The following is a 17,682-nucleotide window of genomic DNA, read 5'->3' on the forward strand; positions in this document are numbered from 1 at the left end:
ACAAAGTGAGACTCTGTCTCAAAAAAAAAAAAAAAAAAAAAAAAAGGTAGGGAGAATATTATGTATGCATAAGGGCTCTTTGAGAATTAAAGCAGGAGACTCATTTTCCAACACTGAACCTGTGGCATCAAAGTCTGAATATCTGGGTGGAGAAAACATTGCAAAGCTTTGAAGTTGATCAGTGGTGTCTATTTCCTTTTAAAATTGCCCACAAGCCTGTAGCCCAGCAGATCCTAGTTCTTCTCCCTCTCTCTGGTTCCCAGGTTCCAGTTAACACTGTGGGCCACACCCTCAGGTCCCTATGGGATGGTGGGAAAAGGGGGGACAAATTCTCCCAGCAGGGAAGGGAGTTGAGGCACCTTCATTATCTGGCAGGGGGTGAGCAATCCCATGTAAGTAATCAGGCAGCCAGGACGAGTGTGATTTTCTACGTCTTCAGCACAACCCAAACCCAACACAGGGGCTAGCTAATGCCCCACTCAGAGCAGGTGCGTGTCCACCCGGCAGCTGCTGAAGGAGGAACCATGGAGAAGGAACCCCAGCAGGCTTAGACCTTTGGCTGACCCTGTATTGCATAAGTGCAGGGCAAGACTTGCGGGCCTGGGAGAGAGTGGCTGCTGGGAGGCGGAGAGCTGAGCAGAGATTGGGGGCTCGAACAGCACTGATGAGATGTTGGGGTTCAGGCCCACCCAGAATGGACCGCCCCATCCTCCTGCAGCTCCTTCTCCAAGCTCAGTGACACTGGCATCAGCCAAGCAGCACACCCTGCAGAGGTCTGCGTTTGAGCTCCAAGGGACCCTCCTATATTCTAAATTTTAGTAATTCCAGCCTTTCCCTTTATTCTCCTGCCCCTAATGGTGGTATTTGCTCCTAGCAGTTGTTATCTCCTAGTTACCTAGTTTATAATTCTTTATATTAAATTCCATTTGTCACCTGACTAGACCCTGATATATCAGCTAGTACCAGGAGTGGTCCCAGAAAACAACCCTCAGAGATGGATCATAATCAGAGAACTACAGAGCTTACCTAAAAGTAACATAAATTTTTCATTATAATAATTAATAAGATAAATTATTTATTAAAACAATAAATAAAAATGTATTTCTTGTAGCTGCAGGGTCAATATTTCTGAAAATGATGCATAAAATTTAACTTGTGGGTTGCATGATTATAATGTAAGTTACATTCACAATCTCTTGCTAATCTGTTGTGTGAAAGTCAAGGCATTGCTTAGGAAGGAGTGAGAACGTGAGACTTGGAATGGGAAATCTGGGCAGGCTCAGATGAAGCTGACAGTCTTGAACCTTTGAGTCATTTTGAGCTTCCCTTGCCAGTGGAAGCAGCTTGCCTATCACGTCTGAGAAGATTCACTTTCTTGCTTAGGGTGTCTGTAATGAGGGCACCCAGGGCAGGTGCCTGGCAAAGGACATCTTCTCTCCTCAAGACCTGCCTCTTGTGGCCTGCTAGATTCTCCACCGGCATCAGAGCTCCACACGCTTGACCAGAGTTAAGTGCAAAGTCTGCCCTGGGAAGATACAGCTTCTACACCAAAAGAGTGGCAAGATTTTGCTGCACTACATCATAGAAACGTGGGGAATCTGTGCATGAATGAATCCTAAGGGTTTGGGTCCTAGCAGGATAGAATATAAGTGTGTATTGAGTTAAAGGTATTGATACAGGTGCACTAACCAGAAGTTCTGGATTCAGCGTGTTGGTGCAGGCAACGGAGTGTCTCTATAGTTTACTTAGCTGCTTGAGTGAAACTGGGACCCCAGTGATGAGTACATTTAATGATGTTGAGATGCTAGAATTTCACTGGTGTGTTGTAGAGGAAGGAATAAAAAGGCTTAAGGAGATGTTGGAATAGATTTATTATGGATAACTCACACACCTGCCCGTCTACCCCCCACATTACCCAGTGGGCCCAGAGGACATTTCCTTGGCTGTGACACTGGGAAAATCATCAGTGGTATGATCAGTGGGGGGACCACTGGTATCCTTGAGAACTCTGGCAGCTCTCCTCTGTGGGCCACGTGTGTGGGACGGACTTCCTGATTCCACTGGGGATGACGGTTCCTGGAAGAGCAGCGGCCAGTGGTAGCACCTGGTGGCCAAAGACACAGCAGGGCGCATATGCCGTGATGAGCAGTAGGAGGAAGTGGACGTCACCGTATCTTGACCCATGGGAATCTCTGGCACTGGCTAGTTGTCATAGTGTCCCTAGGAATGAAAGAGATGGGCATCCCACTAAAATAATGTGCTCTATATCCCAGGAAAAACTCCATGTCTTGTGTCCAAAAGCTGATTCAGATCACCACAGTGGAGAGCCAGGCTCTCTTACCCAGTTTTCAGACCTAATCTAGACCTAGAACTTCTTGTTTGAAAAGGAGGTCAGGTCCCCTTAAAGAAGGACTCTGTACAAATGTGTTTGTATGTGTGTATAGAACACAGAGGGACCTCTGACCGTTTACTAGGGTGGACCACTGTAGCCCACAAAGTGGGAGCTTATGGTGGTCAGTTCCCAAGTTCAAATCACAGTGAACCCACCCTGTGGTTACCTCCTGGATTCTGAACAGAATAGATATCCCTACGTTTACAACTAATTGATCACAACCAGTTACAGATTCTTTTTTTCCTTCTCCACTCCCACTGCTTTACTTGACCAGCCTTAAAAAGAAAAATTAAAAAAAAAAAAAGAACAGACACCCAATGTCTATCCCAAGGGCTAGAGTGAGAGGTGGGGCCAAGTAGAAGCCCCTGGAACTTCTTTCCTACCAGGAGAGTAAAACAACTGCTGCCAGTTTCCTCACAAGTAATAGAAAGAAAACCCATCTTGCTGATGGGAGGATTCACTTTCTCCGAAGACAGCACAGCATAGACTCATATGTGGGAAGCATTTGCCACCTTTCAGCATGCCTTTGGCCCTATTCCTTTCAAAATAATAACGTTCTGTTTTGTGCCAGGAGCGTTGATCCCTTCCTGAGCCAGGATCAACATAAAAGTACGTAGTAAGTCCTCACTTAACCTTGCCCACAGGTTTCTGGAAACTTCAACTTTAAGCAAAACCATGTATTAATATAATGAAATCCATTTACTATAGGCTAATTGATAGAAACAAGAGTTAAGTTCTACGGCATATTTCTGGTCACAAAAACATCACCAATCTTCTAAATAAAACCCAAAGCACTGCTAATATTAAACACTGAAATAAATGTGAGATAGAAATGCATCTCTAAGAAAGCGGAATAAAAACAAACGGGATAATTATTTGCCCAATTGTTCAAGTTCAGGGTCGCGGGTGGCTGGCGGCTATCCTGGAAGCTCAGGCCGCCAGGAGGGAGCCGGCCCTGCACAGGACTCCATGCCATTGCAGGGCACGCTCACACCCACACCCACCCACACCCACGCAGCCTGGCCCACTCAGACACACCAGGCCACCTAACGGGCACAGCGTAGGGGTGCGGGAGGAAACCAGCGTACCCGGGAAAACCCATGCAGACGTAGAGCTTGCAAACTCCACACAGGCAGCAGCCCCAGCCAGAATCCACGTTTCTTTCCTCATCAACATTGTAACAAACCAATGTTGAATGAAATGATGGCATTTGAGGACCTGCAGGAGTTGTTTGTTTTCTTATTCTCGAATGTTTTCCCTGTCGGGGAGGGTGTGGTTTTCAGATCTTCTTGCTACATCGCATCCCCAATTTGCAGATGCACTGATGCCTGGACTCACTCGTTCTTCATTCAACAAGCTTTCAGGGGGCCCACCTGCTCTCGCCAGGCCTGAGCTGGGCAGTGGGGTGTAGACGAGCAGGCCACACACTCTGTGCTCAAGAAGGTGGCCTGTGGGGGTGGGGGTGCAGATGGAGAAGCCATTTCCGTGCAGTACTTGTCACTATAGGAAACCGTCGGAGGAAAAGAGAGTGAAGAAAGGCTTTCTGGAAGAGGCATTCCTGGACTGAATCTCCCAGAGCCGGTAGATGTTGGCCTGGAACGCGGGTGGGGAGAGGGAAGCCCCGTGGAGGGAAGAGCCCGTGGGCAGCCATGGGGACCAGAGACAACGACGCAGCGAGCCAGAGCACAGCTGCAGTGCTGTGTGAGACGCGAGGACCAGGAGGCCAGCCAGGCCAGGTCACCAGCCTACCCTGCCATCTGAGGTGCTCGGAAACGGTGCAATCCAGGCGTGGCTACGGCAGTGCAGGCCTGTCCTGTTGTCTGACAGACTGACACATTACAGGTGGAGCAGGACCGGACAGCAGACACCCACCAGGGGTAAGAGGGTAAGCCCTGGAGGTCGTCCTTCCTGGTTCTCCTCTCCCCCTTCCAGCATCTTCTCAGGGCTTTCACCCGGGCTCCAGGTTTGCGCTGGGACCGTCTATGGAAAGTCGCCACCTTGTGGAAAGTTTAGGAATTACAGATCTAGAAATGACAACGTTCCTCACGCATCAGTTCAACACACATTCCCCAATAACTATGACCAAAGCGCTGAGATGAGGAGCTCTCCATTAGGAGGCAAGGACAGAAATGCAAACAGAAGTAGCCAAATGTTCAGAGGTATGGGTCTTCCTGGAGAAATGGGGCTTCAGAGATGACATGCTCATAATGTTGTGAGCTTATCACACTATTGATTCTATAGACATATGGTTTAATTATTAAATTTATAAACAAAAGAACCCATATCTGGAAGACCTAATGCAATTTCTTCATTAAGTAAGATTGATGGCTTTATGGGGCAGGTTTAATAATTAAACCATATGTCTATAGAATCAATAGTGGCTGTCTTGTGATAAGCTCACAACATGCACAATCTTTGTGATACATTGTTTTTCCTTCTGTGATATCGTCCAAGCTCTAAACCCTGCCAAATACTGTAACTCTTCCTAACCTGGGTCTGCTGTAATGAGTCATCTCTTTCCTCAGCCTCCAGGCAGGAGTGAGGGGTCAGATGGGCAAACGCAATGGCCTGGTCAGTTGTAGTGTCTGGCCACTGCCCCCACAACCCTCTTCCTCTCCACCGTGGCTGATCGGATCAGGAGTGTTATGGATTGAATTGTAAACCATGCTCCCTCCTCCCAAATGCGTATGTTGAAGCGGCTAACTCCCAGGACCTTGGAATCTGCCCGCATTTGGAGATAGGACCTTTAAAGAGGCCAGTAAGCTAAAATGAGGCCTTATCCTTAAAACAAAGGACTTGGACCATGTGATGCTTACAGCAGGGTGACCCGAGCTGCTGTAACAGATAAGCACCATACTTCACTGGCTTATTAGAGTAGGACGTTGCTTCTTGCTGATGGACTAGTCTGTGAGGGGACGATTTTCTCTACATGGTGATTCAAGATCCCAGACTCCTTGCATCTTGTGATCCCACTTCCTTTAGAGCCTTAGAGTCCAGCTAGCAGATGGAGAAGGTAGAAAGGACGCACTTGCTCCTTGACCGTCTTGGCCCAGAAGTGACACATATCTCTTCCGCTCACATTCCACCAGTGGGGCCTAGTCTGCATTTGCTCCTGGCTGCCAGGGCAGCTGGGGCATAGAGCCCTGCCTGGGGAGATCCTCCGCAGCAACAGCCTTGCTTTACGGAGGGGGAGCAGGAACCCCTGCAGACAGCTACCAGCTCTGCTCTATGGATGGGGCTCAGCTCTGAAACTGCCATGTCTCCAAGAGAATCTGGGAGCCGGTGGTCCTAGTTTATTGCCTTGAGGCAGAGTCCTGGTTTATTGCCTGTAATAATTTTTACAGCTAGCCAAAGGGGCATGGCTGCTGGGCAAAGCCCCAACAGCTCAGGGGCCAGTGCCCAGAGCAGGGGCTGAGAGGGCCAGGGAGAGCCTGGAGGGAGGAAACAGGAAAGAGGTCCTGCTTTTGCAGCGTGGGAAGGGGAGGAAGAGCAGAACAGTAGCCAGCACTGTTCCGAAAGGAGGAAGAGAGCTGCCCGCCTGCTTTCATTTCTTGGGTAAATATTTGACTGCGTGTTTACCTTTTCTGAGTTTTTGGGTGTTGTGAAGAGGACTGGGCAGAACACCAGTTTATCAGAAGCAATTGTAACCAAGAGCCTGGAGGAGCCCAAAGAAGAATCCAGAGAAGCTTCCTCTGCCATCAAGTCATCCACCGGGGCTGCAGGTTGGTGCTTCTCCACCAAGATGCTTCCCGAAAGCACGAGGTGAGCAGGTCTGAGACAATCCATGCTGGACAGCCGTGTGTTTTGGGGAACTGTCTTTCATGTTGGTGATTAATGGAAACTGGGATAAAGGCATTCGCTAATTTGTAGGCAGGCTGGCTTGGAGGAAAGAACGATAGATAGATTACTAGATAGATTCCTTCTTGTCTTCAGTTCAGAGACACAGAGTGGAGTGGGCAGAGCCCAGATGTGGTGTTAGAGGACCTGGGTTCAAATCCTGACTCTGCAGTTTCTGGGAAACCTTAAAGCCTCAGTTCCCGCATCTATTATTCAGCTATAAATGATCCCTGTCCTTCCTCACCCATGGCTTATAGGATTGGAGATCTGTAAAGTCCTGCCCAGGTAGCAGGAATTAAGAATTCTTACTCTAACTGTTAAATGTTTAAGATCTAAGAACAGAAAATGCTTTCCAAAATATAACAAAAAATAGAACCACCGTCCTGTGGTGTCATAGTGTCTGTTTAGAAAGGACACTGTGCGACAAAAGAGAGAACAGGAGCCATGGAAACCAAGACACATACAGTGAGAGTCGCTTAGAAAAGGGGCTACCTGGAATCCCGCCTGCAGAAGACGGGAGCTGAGGGCTTGCAGGGCAGGGGGACAGAGAGTGGGGGGTCAGCTGGAGGCCGGCAGGGGCAGGCGGGGGCCTGGAACTTGACCTTCTGAGTGAATTGGTCCTTCCCGCACCGCCCCCTGCACCCCCCTGCCAGCTGGCTCCTTGGGCAGGTGAGAAGGGGTGAGGCTGAGAGGCAACAGGGCAGGGGTGTGGTCAGATGTGGGCCTTAGGAAGGTCCCGCTGGTCACAGGGTAGAGGATGGGCTGTGGGTAGGAGCCTGGGCAGGAGGCTCCTGCAGCAGCCAGATGAAGAGGACAGTCACCTGGACGAGGGTGGTGGCTGTGGGGAGATGTGTCTGGCTTTGGCAGGAACTGGGAAGGAAGGCGTGGAGGATGACCCGGGTCCCTGACTCGGACGAATGGGTGGGGGGTGGTGCCACTCCTGAGACGAGGACCCCAGTGGAGAAGCAGGTTGGTGGGCTGTTCATTTGAGACATGTTAGACTGGGGTGCCTGTGGGACATCCAAAAAGAGACAACCAGGAGACAGGCAATTGGCCCTGTGGTCTCATGGGGCAGGGCTGGGCCTGAGCATGTTGTTCAGATGTGTCTGTCAGTGAGGAGTAAGGGTCACTGTGCCCTCTGAGGACCCCAGATGTGAAACCTTTATCAATGTCTTAATGTCATTTTAGTGCCTGAATGTGTTTCCTGTTTAGAAAATAAAGGAAGAGTTCAAATGCCAGCATTGCCACTCACCAGCTAAGGGACTTTTCAACCTGTCTAGACCCTCAGTTTTCTCATCCGTGAAGTGGGAACACTAGTACATGCTGCATAGGTTGGGAAAGGATTAAGTGAGAGAATAACTGTAAGAACCTAGCTCCATGTCCAGCACATGGTAAACATTCAGTAAATAACTATAATCATCGTTATTTTTATTAAGTGAAAAGAAATGAAAATGAATATTGCTTTATTGGACAGTCAAGAATGGTAACGAGTAGCAAAAGTGGCTATTGTCTTCTTAAACAACCAACTGTTTTTCTTTCGTTTTGTTTTGTTTTGTTTTGTTTTGTTGAGACAGAGTCTCACTTTGTCGCCCAGGCTAGAGTGAGTGCCGTGGCGTCAGCCTGGCTCACGGCAACCTCAATCTCCTGGGCTCAAGCAATCCTACTGCCTCAGCCTCCCGAGTAGCTGGGACTACAGGCATGTGCCACCATGCCCGACTAATTTTTTCTATATATATCAGTTGGCCAATTAATTTCTTTCTATTTATAGTAGAGACGGGGTCTCGCTCTTGCTCAGGCTGGTTTTGAACTCCTGACCTCGAGCGATCCGCCCGCCTCGGCCTCCCAAGAGCTAGGATTACAGGCGTGAGCCACCGCGCCCGGCCTGTTTTGTTTTTTTTGAGATAAGTTCTTCCTCTGTTGCTCACCCAGGCTGGAGTGAGTGGGGTGGCACCATCATAGCTCACTGTGACCTTGGACTCCTGGGCTCAAGGGATCCTCCCACCTCAGCCTTTGAAGTAGTTGGGACTACAGGCGCCTGCCACCATGCCTGCCTAATATTTTTATTTCTAATTTTTATAGAGACAGGGTCTCGTTGTGTTGCCCAGGCTGGTCTTGAGAACTCCTGGCCTCAAGTGATCCTCCCACCTTGGCCTCCCAAAGTGCTGGGATTATAGGCATGAACCCCATGCCCAGCTCCAATCGTTTTTCATGGTAGCTCTCTCTGAACTTTCCAGACACACGTGAAAACACCCATGCACATCCCGTGAGGGGGGCACCTGCCGGAGCTGCCCTTCCCCAGCTGTCCAGTAAGCCCGAGTGAATGGAGCAGTCACGGCCAAGGCAAAGAGGACAGGGATGTGGACACACAGAGAAGAGAGAGAGAGGCCCTGGGGGGAAGCGGAATAAAAACAGGGTGTCTGTGTGTGTGCTTCATTGCAGAACTTTCCCCCATTCCCAGAAAGTGGCAGACACAGAGACAAACCCACAGACAGTGAGACACAGACGGGCAGAGAGCCACAGGTGACTTTGGAGGCTGCCAGAGGCAGGCCTACAGGGGAAGAGAAAGACCTGGGAAGGAATTATCAGAAAAGATAGTCAGCAAGCCCATGTGGGTTTATGGTATTCGTGAACTTTCCCTTACTTTATTTCAAACATTTAAATTTTGTGTTTTGGGAATGTACAAACTCACACAAAAGAAGACAGACTAGTACAATGAACACCCACATACCTGTCACCCGGCTACCACAGTTGTCAGCACACGGCCAGGCTTGCTTCACCATCTTCCCTTCCTTCCCTGCTCCTCCCACAGGTAGCCTACCATCTCATCATAGATTTCACTTTTGAAAAGAAGTTCGCTTTGTCCCCACGGATTTCTTAAGCCCTGCACAAGTGACCTGCTGCACAAGGTCACTGTCAAACCTTTACGAGGCCCTGCCACTCTCCTGTCTTCAGTCTGCAAGTGCTCAGACAAGGTTCCTAATCTTTTGGTGTTTCAGTTTTCTCATCTGTGAAATGGGGTGATAATAGTATCCCTCCCATGGGGCTGGTGTGAGGATGAATTAATTAACATGCATCCTTTAAAACATAGCTTGGCACAGAATAGGCCCTCGAGGGACGTTAGGAAACATCAGTGAGCACCTGCTGTTGTCAGAAGTTGGGCCGGGTGCTGGGCACCCAGAGCTGAGTGAGAAGGGTCCCTGCTCTCAAGGAGCTCCCCATTCAGACGGGGACACAGACCAGCGAAAAGACAGGGCCAGACAGTGGACCGGCTGCTGTGACTGTGGACCGTGTCCCAGGCAGGCCATCCTCTTAATCCAGAAGTGACTAAACTGAGACCCATGGGTCCTGTGAGCTCAGCACAGCACTTAGCAGCAGAGCTGGATGGACTCGAAGCAGCTCTTCCTGCTCAGGCCTGTTCATATGAGGGCTTCCAAGGAGGCCGGCAGCTGGGCAGGGCAGCTGGGCCACTCTGGGCCCAGGGGCAGTGCTTTGGGCCACCATTCCTGCAGCACGGGAGCGTGAGACTGGTCACAGGGGCAGGCATGGGCAGCCGCTCTGGCTACTGGTTAACCAGACGAGGGGCTGCAGTCCACTTTGTGATCAGGGGCCGAAGGGCAGGCCCAAGGCCAGGGACACCTCTCTGGCTGAGTGTGACTGTGTTTGGCATTGTGCCAAGCTAGGGGGAAGGAAGACAGAGGTTGCTGCCGCTCAGCCTGGAGAAAGGCTCCCCAAATGCCCAGGGGACAAAGGAGCAGATAGGCCCAAGAAGCGCAACTAGTGAGAGTCCCCTCCCAGCTCTGCAAAAGGAAACACTCCTCTCTTTGGTCAGAGCCATCCAAAAGCAGGGAAGGGACGGTGAAAGAGAAACATTATTCTCTGGGCATGGAGGCCAGACACTCCACCTCTCAGCACCCTGGAAGGGGGGCGTTGGATGCATTTTTAGGATGAGAAGAGTGAAGCCTGGAGAGGGGAAGGATTTGCCCAGGGCTGCCCCACAGCTGGTGTGTGGTGGAGCCGGGCTCGCTCTCAGGCCAGCCTGGTCTGAAGCCCACGCTTGCCCCACTGGCCCCGCTCCCTCAGCAAGATGAGTGTTTCCGCCACTGAAAATGCCCCAGTGGGGCTTCGAGGCTGCCCCATGGGGGTGGGGCAGGGGAGGACACAGAGGCAGATGGGGTGGATTCTAGAGCCTTGAGTCTGTGGTTCCGTGACCAGGAGTGGATGAAGGTGTCTGCATCCTGGGCGGACAGGAGGTGCTGTTCAGCCGTACCCAGGCCAAGCACACATAGCATGGCCTATGTCTTCCTTCCTTCCTTCCTTCCTTCCTTCCTTCCTTCCTTCCTTCCTTCCTTCCTTCCTTCCTTCCTTCCTTCCTTCCTTCCTTCCTTCCTTCCTTCCTTCTTTTCCTCATTCATTCCACAAGCACTGACATGGATTTAGTACGTACCTTGTCTCACGTCCAGAAGCCCAGGGTGGGGATGGGGTGGGGGATGGTTGGAGTTCAAAGTTAAATAAAACATGTTTCTAGCTTTTGAAAAGCCCATGACCTGAAAGTAAGAGATTAGACGTGAAAGGTGCCCTTAGAACATGAAGCATGTGTGATGAGTGCTGGGAGCCCCGCAGGGTAACTCCAAAGGGGCTGGGGCGGGGTGGGGAGCCGGAGTGACTCTGGGTAGGGGAACAGCGAGGAGGCCATATAAGGTCTGAGCTAAACTTTCCAAATGACCTCTCTTGCTGTTTACACACCTGAGCAGGTTATGGTGTTTGCGGTCCTGCGGTGCAAAGTCACGTATTTGCTGACTGTGTCGCCGAGCCAGGGGCCGTCATGGGTGGATGGGGCCTCCAAAAATCATCTGACAATCAAGTTTCTTTGTTTATTTATTTCTTCCAAACAGTTGCAATCCATTAGTGGGTTGTAAAATTAATTTAGTGGTTATAACCAACATTTTACAAGATGGAATGGGACAGAATAGACATTTGAATCAAATTAGGACTATCAAAGGACGTTGAGCATAGTAAGGGTATTATTTTGTGAAATTTATTAAACACACACGTGCACACACACACATCTGAATTGGATCATAGCTGTAATTGTGTGTTATGTGTTGTATGTAACACATACAACTATGACTTGTAGTCAAAAAATTTAAAAACACCGATCTGGTCCAATCTCCTCATTTTAGAGTAGGGAAAAAGCCTCATGCAAGGTGGGGCATAGGGAGAAGAGGGTAGGGTTGGATGCTGGTGTTCTCCTATGTTCTTTCTCTAAACTTGTCTTTCCTCTAAAACATAATGTTCACCTGAGTCCTCCAAACTTGACATCCTCATTACTTTAGGCCACGCCCAGGGCCAGGATCACTTTTGACCAGTGGTGTGCTGGGGAATGTGTAATCACTGGCTCCCTGGAAAAAGTATGCATATGTGTACATAAGTCTATTAGAAATTATATTTATATAACAGATACAGTGCACATAACTTACAGATAATAAAATATACAAGCTCTTTATTGCAAATTCCATATGGCCAGTTAATTCTCACAGAATGCTCTCATTGACTTGTGCTGAACTCATATCTGTAGCCAATCGGTGATTGCAATGGATGAATGAGCATAGCTTTGACATGAATGTGGGTCGACATTTTTATTTACATTAATGAGTAAGATAAATGCGAAACAACAAAGACAAGATGTAAACCAGAACTTCACTCATTCATCAATTGACAGGAATACTTTGCTGAATGAGATAAACATTTCTGAATTCTGGACGAACATCTTCTCAATGATTTTTTGCTATTCACAATGTAATGCCTACAAAGATATGTTGTTAAATCTGCATTATTAACATTTTCTCTGTCACTTTATAGACAGTCTACGAAACAATAAATCGAGCCCTGAATTGTAGTGTTCGCTGATTTCCATGGTGTAAACCATGGATGGTGGCTGATTTTGAGCCACGTGATGTCAGTGAACAGGAGTGGGAGGAGATGCGGGGCAGCACGCGGTAACACAGTATTGCCATTATACAGACACAGCAGCTAATAGACAATAAACTCAAGAGTGCACATAACAGTAAAAGATAGCAACAGAATTAACAAGAGATGAGTTTTAGGTCTTTACTGTCTTTGTTTTTAATATAACTTATTTAATTATATGTTTATACAATTTAATTTTTAACAACGGTAGTGTTTAACAACCGGCTTGAGAAATTCCGTACAGCAGGGCAGTTGGTTCTTCCGAGCTGGCACGTGCCAGCTCAGCAAACCTCCACGTCTACCTCAGACCTCCAAGGACTCTGTGGAGGCCACATGAACGGGGGGGGGGGGGGGGGGGCGGTGCTCATGGGATTCACAAAGCCAGGGAAGAACTAGTGCAGAATCAGACACCCCAATGTATGGGTTGCTGCATTGTGGAAGGCATCACATGAGCACACATACACACACACACACACTGCACACACCTTTTACCCCCTCCCTAACCCTCCTTTGCACTGAGCAGCGGGAACCATTCCTTCTGTGCCCCCGAGGTGCCCACACCTGATCACTGTGCTCGATTAAAAGTCCTGGGCTGCGTGATGTTTCCTGACCTCTGCCCCTCTCTGGGCCTCAGTTCCCTGAGGGAGGTTCCCATGGATTGTCAGAAACATCCCCTGAGCCTCTCAGTGCCAGACACTGGCTGGACTCTAAGGATAAGGGATGAATCAGCCACAGTCTGGGAGGCCAGGGAACTCCAGGAGCACTGAGCAACCATGTGAGCCACTAGCTGGGACTGGGAGGAGAGTGACGTGCAGGGGAGCTTGGCTCACCTTCCCCTGGGTAAATCATCAAACCTCTCCTGGCTTCAGTTCCTCATTTTAAAAAGAGGATAATATAATCTACCTCCTTAGATTCTTGTAAGGGTTAAAGTAGGTAATACAAAATAGCGGAGTGCCTAGGACATAGGGACACACAATAAAGTGACATTGATCAATGAAAGCTACTGTCATGTGTTTCACACTATCTTTGCATCTAGTGTAACTTTTTCCAATTTTAGGGAGCAGCTTTCATAGGGAGAAATCTTTTTCTGTAGATGGATCTTAAGGTGTCTGTTGAGTGTAACGCATTGGCTTTGGTTCTGGATGGATCCAGCAGCATGGTCTCTGCAGTTTCTTCAGCTGTAATCCTCATAGTGATGCCTGCAATTGTGTCTGTGGCCTAGGCTGCAGGATTCTGTGACAGTGATGGTGGCATGGTTTTGCTGGGGAGGAGGGTGCCAGGCTGGTTGTTGGGCTGGGCACAAGCACACTTGGGAGTGATGGCCTGCCTGCTGTGTGGCAGGCTATCTTGGGGGCATGCCTGGGTGTGGCAGGCTGGCTAGCTGCACAGCAGGTTCTCTGGTGGATGGGGCACTGCCACATGAGCTATCAGGTTGGGTATGGGTACATTTAGGTGCAGCAGGCCAGGTGACTGTGCAATGAACTCCAGAGGGGGCAGGGTCACCACTAGACTGGCTGCAGGGCTGGGCACAGGTGTGGCAGGCTGGCTGGCTATATGGTAGTCTCTCCTGGGGGTAGGGCTGCCACCATGCTTTCTATTGAGCTTGGTGCAAGTGTGCAGGGATGCGGGGAGTCTGGCTGGCTGTGCAGTGGTCTCTCTGGGGGAACAGGCCACTGCTGTTAGGGCTGGCACATGTGCCCACAGGTGTGCACAGGTGCAAGGGTACAGTGGGCCCCCAGGATGTGCAGTGGCCTCCTCTCTGTGCAGGTCTGCCTGTTCCACAGAAGATGGGTGCCACGTAGGTTTAGACACTGTGATCCCCACCATTCCACTGGGTCTAGGTTCCAGCGAGCAGGCTTGTGGGGCTGCAGGACCTGTGCAGATATGATGGAATGACAGCAGGGCCCTCATGGATGGAGAGTCAGTGGCTACTGGCTCCCAGGGCAGGAAACACTTGAGCAGTGGGTTTGATTTGAAGATGACACTGAGCAGTATCAGCTTGGGTCATGGGCATGGGGGTACAAAGAGGATTCCTAGTGCGGGGAATGCAGCTGTGCAATCTCCCAGCAATTCTCCAAACTGGATTTGGGCCCTGTGAGGACTGGGGGACTCGCCTGTAGCAAAGACTGCTGGCATCTGTGGTGGCAATGGGGACCAGTGAGGTCTCCAGCTTACCTTCTCCTCATGAGATGTCCCCCCGGCTCCGAGCCAATCCCAGTGGGGAGACAGCGTGGCAGAGGCAGGGCGTGCCATTCCCCTCTCTCCTCCACAGGGAATTTGTCACTCCCCCAGTGTTCTCCAGGGCATGTCCTCAGCCACTCCAGCCAAATGTAGTTGCTTATTCATTGTGTTTGTCCCATTTGAGGAGGGGGCAAGCACCAGGCACCCGTAGTTGGCCATCTTGCTGACCCTCCTAGATTTCATATTCAATTGTGTTTAACTTAGTGAAAGACTTGTAAATTTTACCCTATCACAGAACAAATCTTGCATGTTCCATGCTGTGCTGATTTCATGGATGTTTTTCCTTCAGAATGGTATTTTATTGCTTTGGGACAACATTCAGCTTTTTCTTTGAGTATAAAAGCAACCCATCCATTCATTCCACATGCATTTATGGCCATCCATTTTGTGTTTGTGTCAGACACTATTTTAAGCACTGGGGATAGATTAGCAGCTGTCAAGAAGTATATCTCTGTTGTACCACACTGGGACAATAGAGAAAAAAGTAAAGAAAAACAAAGTAGAATGACCTCTAATCCCACCACCCAGAGATGACCACTTAACAACTCAGGTTCATATTGTTTCATAACCTTTTATTTTCACTTAATGATATATTATAAGCACACTTTCAAGCCATTATCAGTGTTGGGCAGATCCTCTGTGGTGGACAGTGCTGTTTTACTGCTGCCCTGTAGCTGCTCCTGACCCTCCAATAAGTCTGCCCGACCAGCCCAGGACCCACCAGGAAGGAGCATGAGCTTCAGAAACCAAGAAATGGGTCTCAGTGGTCTTCTAATTTGGATCGGCTCCAGCGCACGCTTTATCTGTTCACTACAGTGGGTGCTGGAGTGGGAGATTAGCCCAGGCGGGCCAGACTCCATAGCAATGGACCCTGGTTTAGAGAGCTGCACATAGACACTCCTTGAGCTCACCTGCTGTGAGATGCTTCCAGACTAACCCCAGGATCAGCCTCTGCAAGCAGGAGACATGTCCAGCAGCAAATTTGTCTAGGCAGGGTCACTCATCAAAAATAGTTAAACGAGTCTGTATATACTGACATGAGAAATTTTTGTTATTTATTAAATGAAAACACCTAGTTTGGTCTGATCTCATTTTTTGCTTAAAAACTATATAATTATGGGAGAAGAAAGGACTTTGATTTTACTACCCTATGCACTTGTAAATATTTTGAATGTTTTACAATGAGCATGTATTGCATTTCAAATGTTATATACATATTAGAGGGAGAGCTAGAGAAAAAGAGAGAGAGAGATTTTAGCATTCTAGGACATGTCTTCAGGCACCTCTCTGACTATTTCCTTAGCTTGCTTATTTATTTATTTATTGACAGGGTCTTGCTCTGTTGCCCAGGCTAGAGTGTAGTGGCAGGATCATAGCCTACTGCAGCCTCTAATTCCTTAGCTCAAGAGATCCTCCCGCCTTAACCTCACAAGTAGCCAGGACTACAGGCATGCACCCCCATATTGAGCTAATTTTTCTCATTTTTTGTAGAGATGGGGTCTCATTGTGTTACCCAGGCTGGTTGCAAACTCCTGGCCCCAAGTAATCTCACCTCAGCCTCCCAAAGTGCTCCCAACAGGCATGAGCCACTGCGCCCAGTCAGCTTATATTTTTTAAAAGTACAATTCCTAGAAATGGAATTGCTGCATTTTGAAGACTCTTTGTATATATTGGAAAATTAATCATCAGAGTGGTTATACCAGTAGACACTGTAACCACCAGTAAGTGAATACCAACTTGTCTTAACATTCACTCATGCTGGGTAGTTATTTTTTATAGTTCCCCCCAAACAACATTTCATCTTAATTTCTTCTTTCATTACTAGTTTAATTTTGAGGACTTATTGAATATTTGTCTGTTTTCTTTGTTGGTGTATTACTATTCTTTGGATATTTTTTTCTCAATGGTGTTTCTTTTTTGTTTTTGAGACAGGGTCTCACTCTGTCACCTGGGCTAATTAGCGATGTTGGAAGGCTGATTTCCTGCGAAGTTAATGATGCTTCAGTCTTAGGGCCCCTCACAGGACACTTCCAAGGCTCTGGCAGGGTGGCAAGGACCCTAATGAACCGTTTACATGGTCCTATGTCTCCCATAAAGTGTGAACAAGTAAGCTATTTTTGTAGTTTTACTTATAACGGACACGTAGTTATATAGGCTTTGGGCCCCACAGGACCACAGTCTGCCTCTGGCCGTGCCTGAGGAAATGAGGGAGTCAGTTCCAGTTGGCAAGGATGCTGGGTAGACCATCAAGCTAGAGCAAGAAATAGGGAAGAAGGTTAATCCCCTTAGGGCAGACACCCACAGGTGAGCAGCCCTAGCTCTGAGAAAGCGAAGTTAAAAAAGACCGGTTTGGCCTTACAAGCCAGACTCCTGACCCTGATGTTCAAGGCTAAAGGGTCGATGACTGCAGCACTGATTGTTGACGTGAATGTGATTTTGGCCATTTTTCAGGACCAGGCAGCTAAATGGCAGCTGTGCCAGCTTGGTGGACATGGAGCTCTTCCTCCATTATTCCCTCATCCCGTCAGTAAGTAAGGCAGGGGAGGGGCGAGGAGGGGAGGCAGGGGAGCTAGGCTGCTGCCACACACGGGCTCCCAAAGAGACCTGAGTAGGTCAGGGGAGAGATATCAGCTGAGTGTCCTTCTAAAACCTCTTACATTACGCACCAACAACATTTAAGATGTTCTGAAGCTTTTGATAAGAGCTTTGAGAGGCTTTTAACTCATTAAAAAGAAACGCCAGCTGTGTAGTTGGATGTACAGTTCCAGAGTTCATGGAACTCAAATAGAAGGAAGTGGTCAATTCTGTGGGGTGCTGCAAGGAAAGCAACGTAGATTTGGGCTTGTGGTATCCATGGAATGGAGCCACAAAATGGTCATTCGTGTCCTTGGCCATAGTTGCATTGGTGGGTGATGGGGATAGAAGCAGGGTAGGGGGTTGAGAAGCCCATGAGGGGAGATGGATACAGCAAGTGTAGACAATTCTCAAGAAGTTACTGGTGAGGGGAGGAGAGAGAAAGGGCATCCAGTGTGAGAGAACAGGACTGAATCCACAGGAAAAAAGCACAGAAGGATTTGCAACTTGACAGTTATTCCTGCCTTTTTATAGATGAGGAAACTGGGTTCATGGGAGTTAAGTCTCCCTCCCAGCCAGTGTGTGAGAGAGACTAGATTTGAACCTATGTCCATTCAGGGCAACACAAAGAAAAGCTCAGTATAGAATGTTCTGGTAGCTCAAGGGTCCAT

At 48.7% G+C, this 17,682-nt stretch overlaps 1 protein-coding gene across 2 annotated transcripts in view; it reads left to right on the forward strand.

Moving 5' to 3' along the window:
- The first annotated feature begins 5,895 nt into the window (after positions 1–5,895).
- The window catches only part of LOC109731200 (stimulated by retinoic acid gene 6 protein-like), a 34,257-nt gene continuing 22,470 nt past the window's right edge, over positions 5,896–17,682 (forward strand). Inside the window, exons 1-2 of one of the 2 annotated variants that reach the window (XM_076008856.1) lie at positions 5,896–6,154; positions 16,889–16,964. In XM_076008856.1, the coding sequence (XP_075864971.1) occupies positions 6,135–6,154; positions 16,889–16,964 (96 nt within the window). In that variant the 5' untranslated portion in view covers positions 5,896–6,134. The remainder of the gene's footprint in view (positions 6,155–16,888; positions 16,965–17,682) is intronic. The other variant, XM_076008857.1, reaches the window with a different exon arrangement.

The sequence above is a fragment of the Microcebus murinus genome, chromosome 12, assembly GCF_040939455.1.
Source record: "Microcebus murinus isolate Inina chromosome 12, M.murinus_Inina_mat1.0, whole genome shotgun sequence".
In the NCBI taxonomy this organism is placed as follows: Eukaryota; Metazoa; Chordata; class Mammalia; order Primates; family Cheirogaleidae; genus Microcebus; species Microcebus murinus.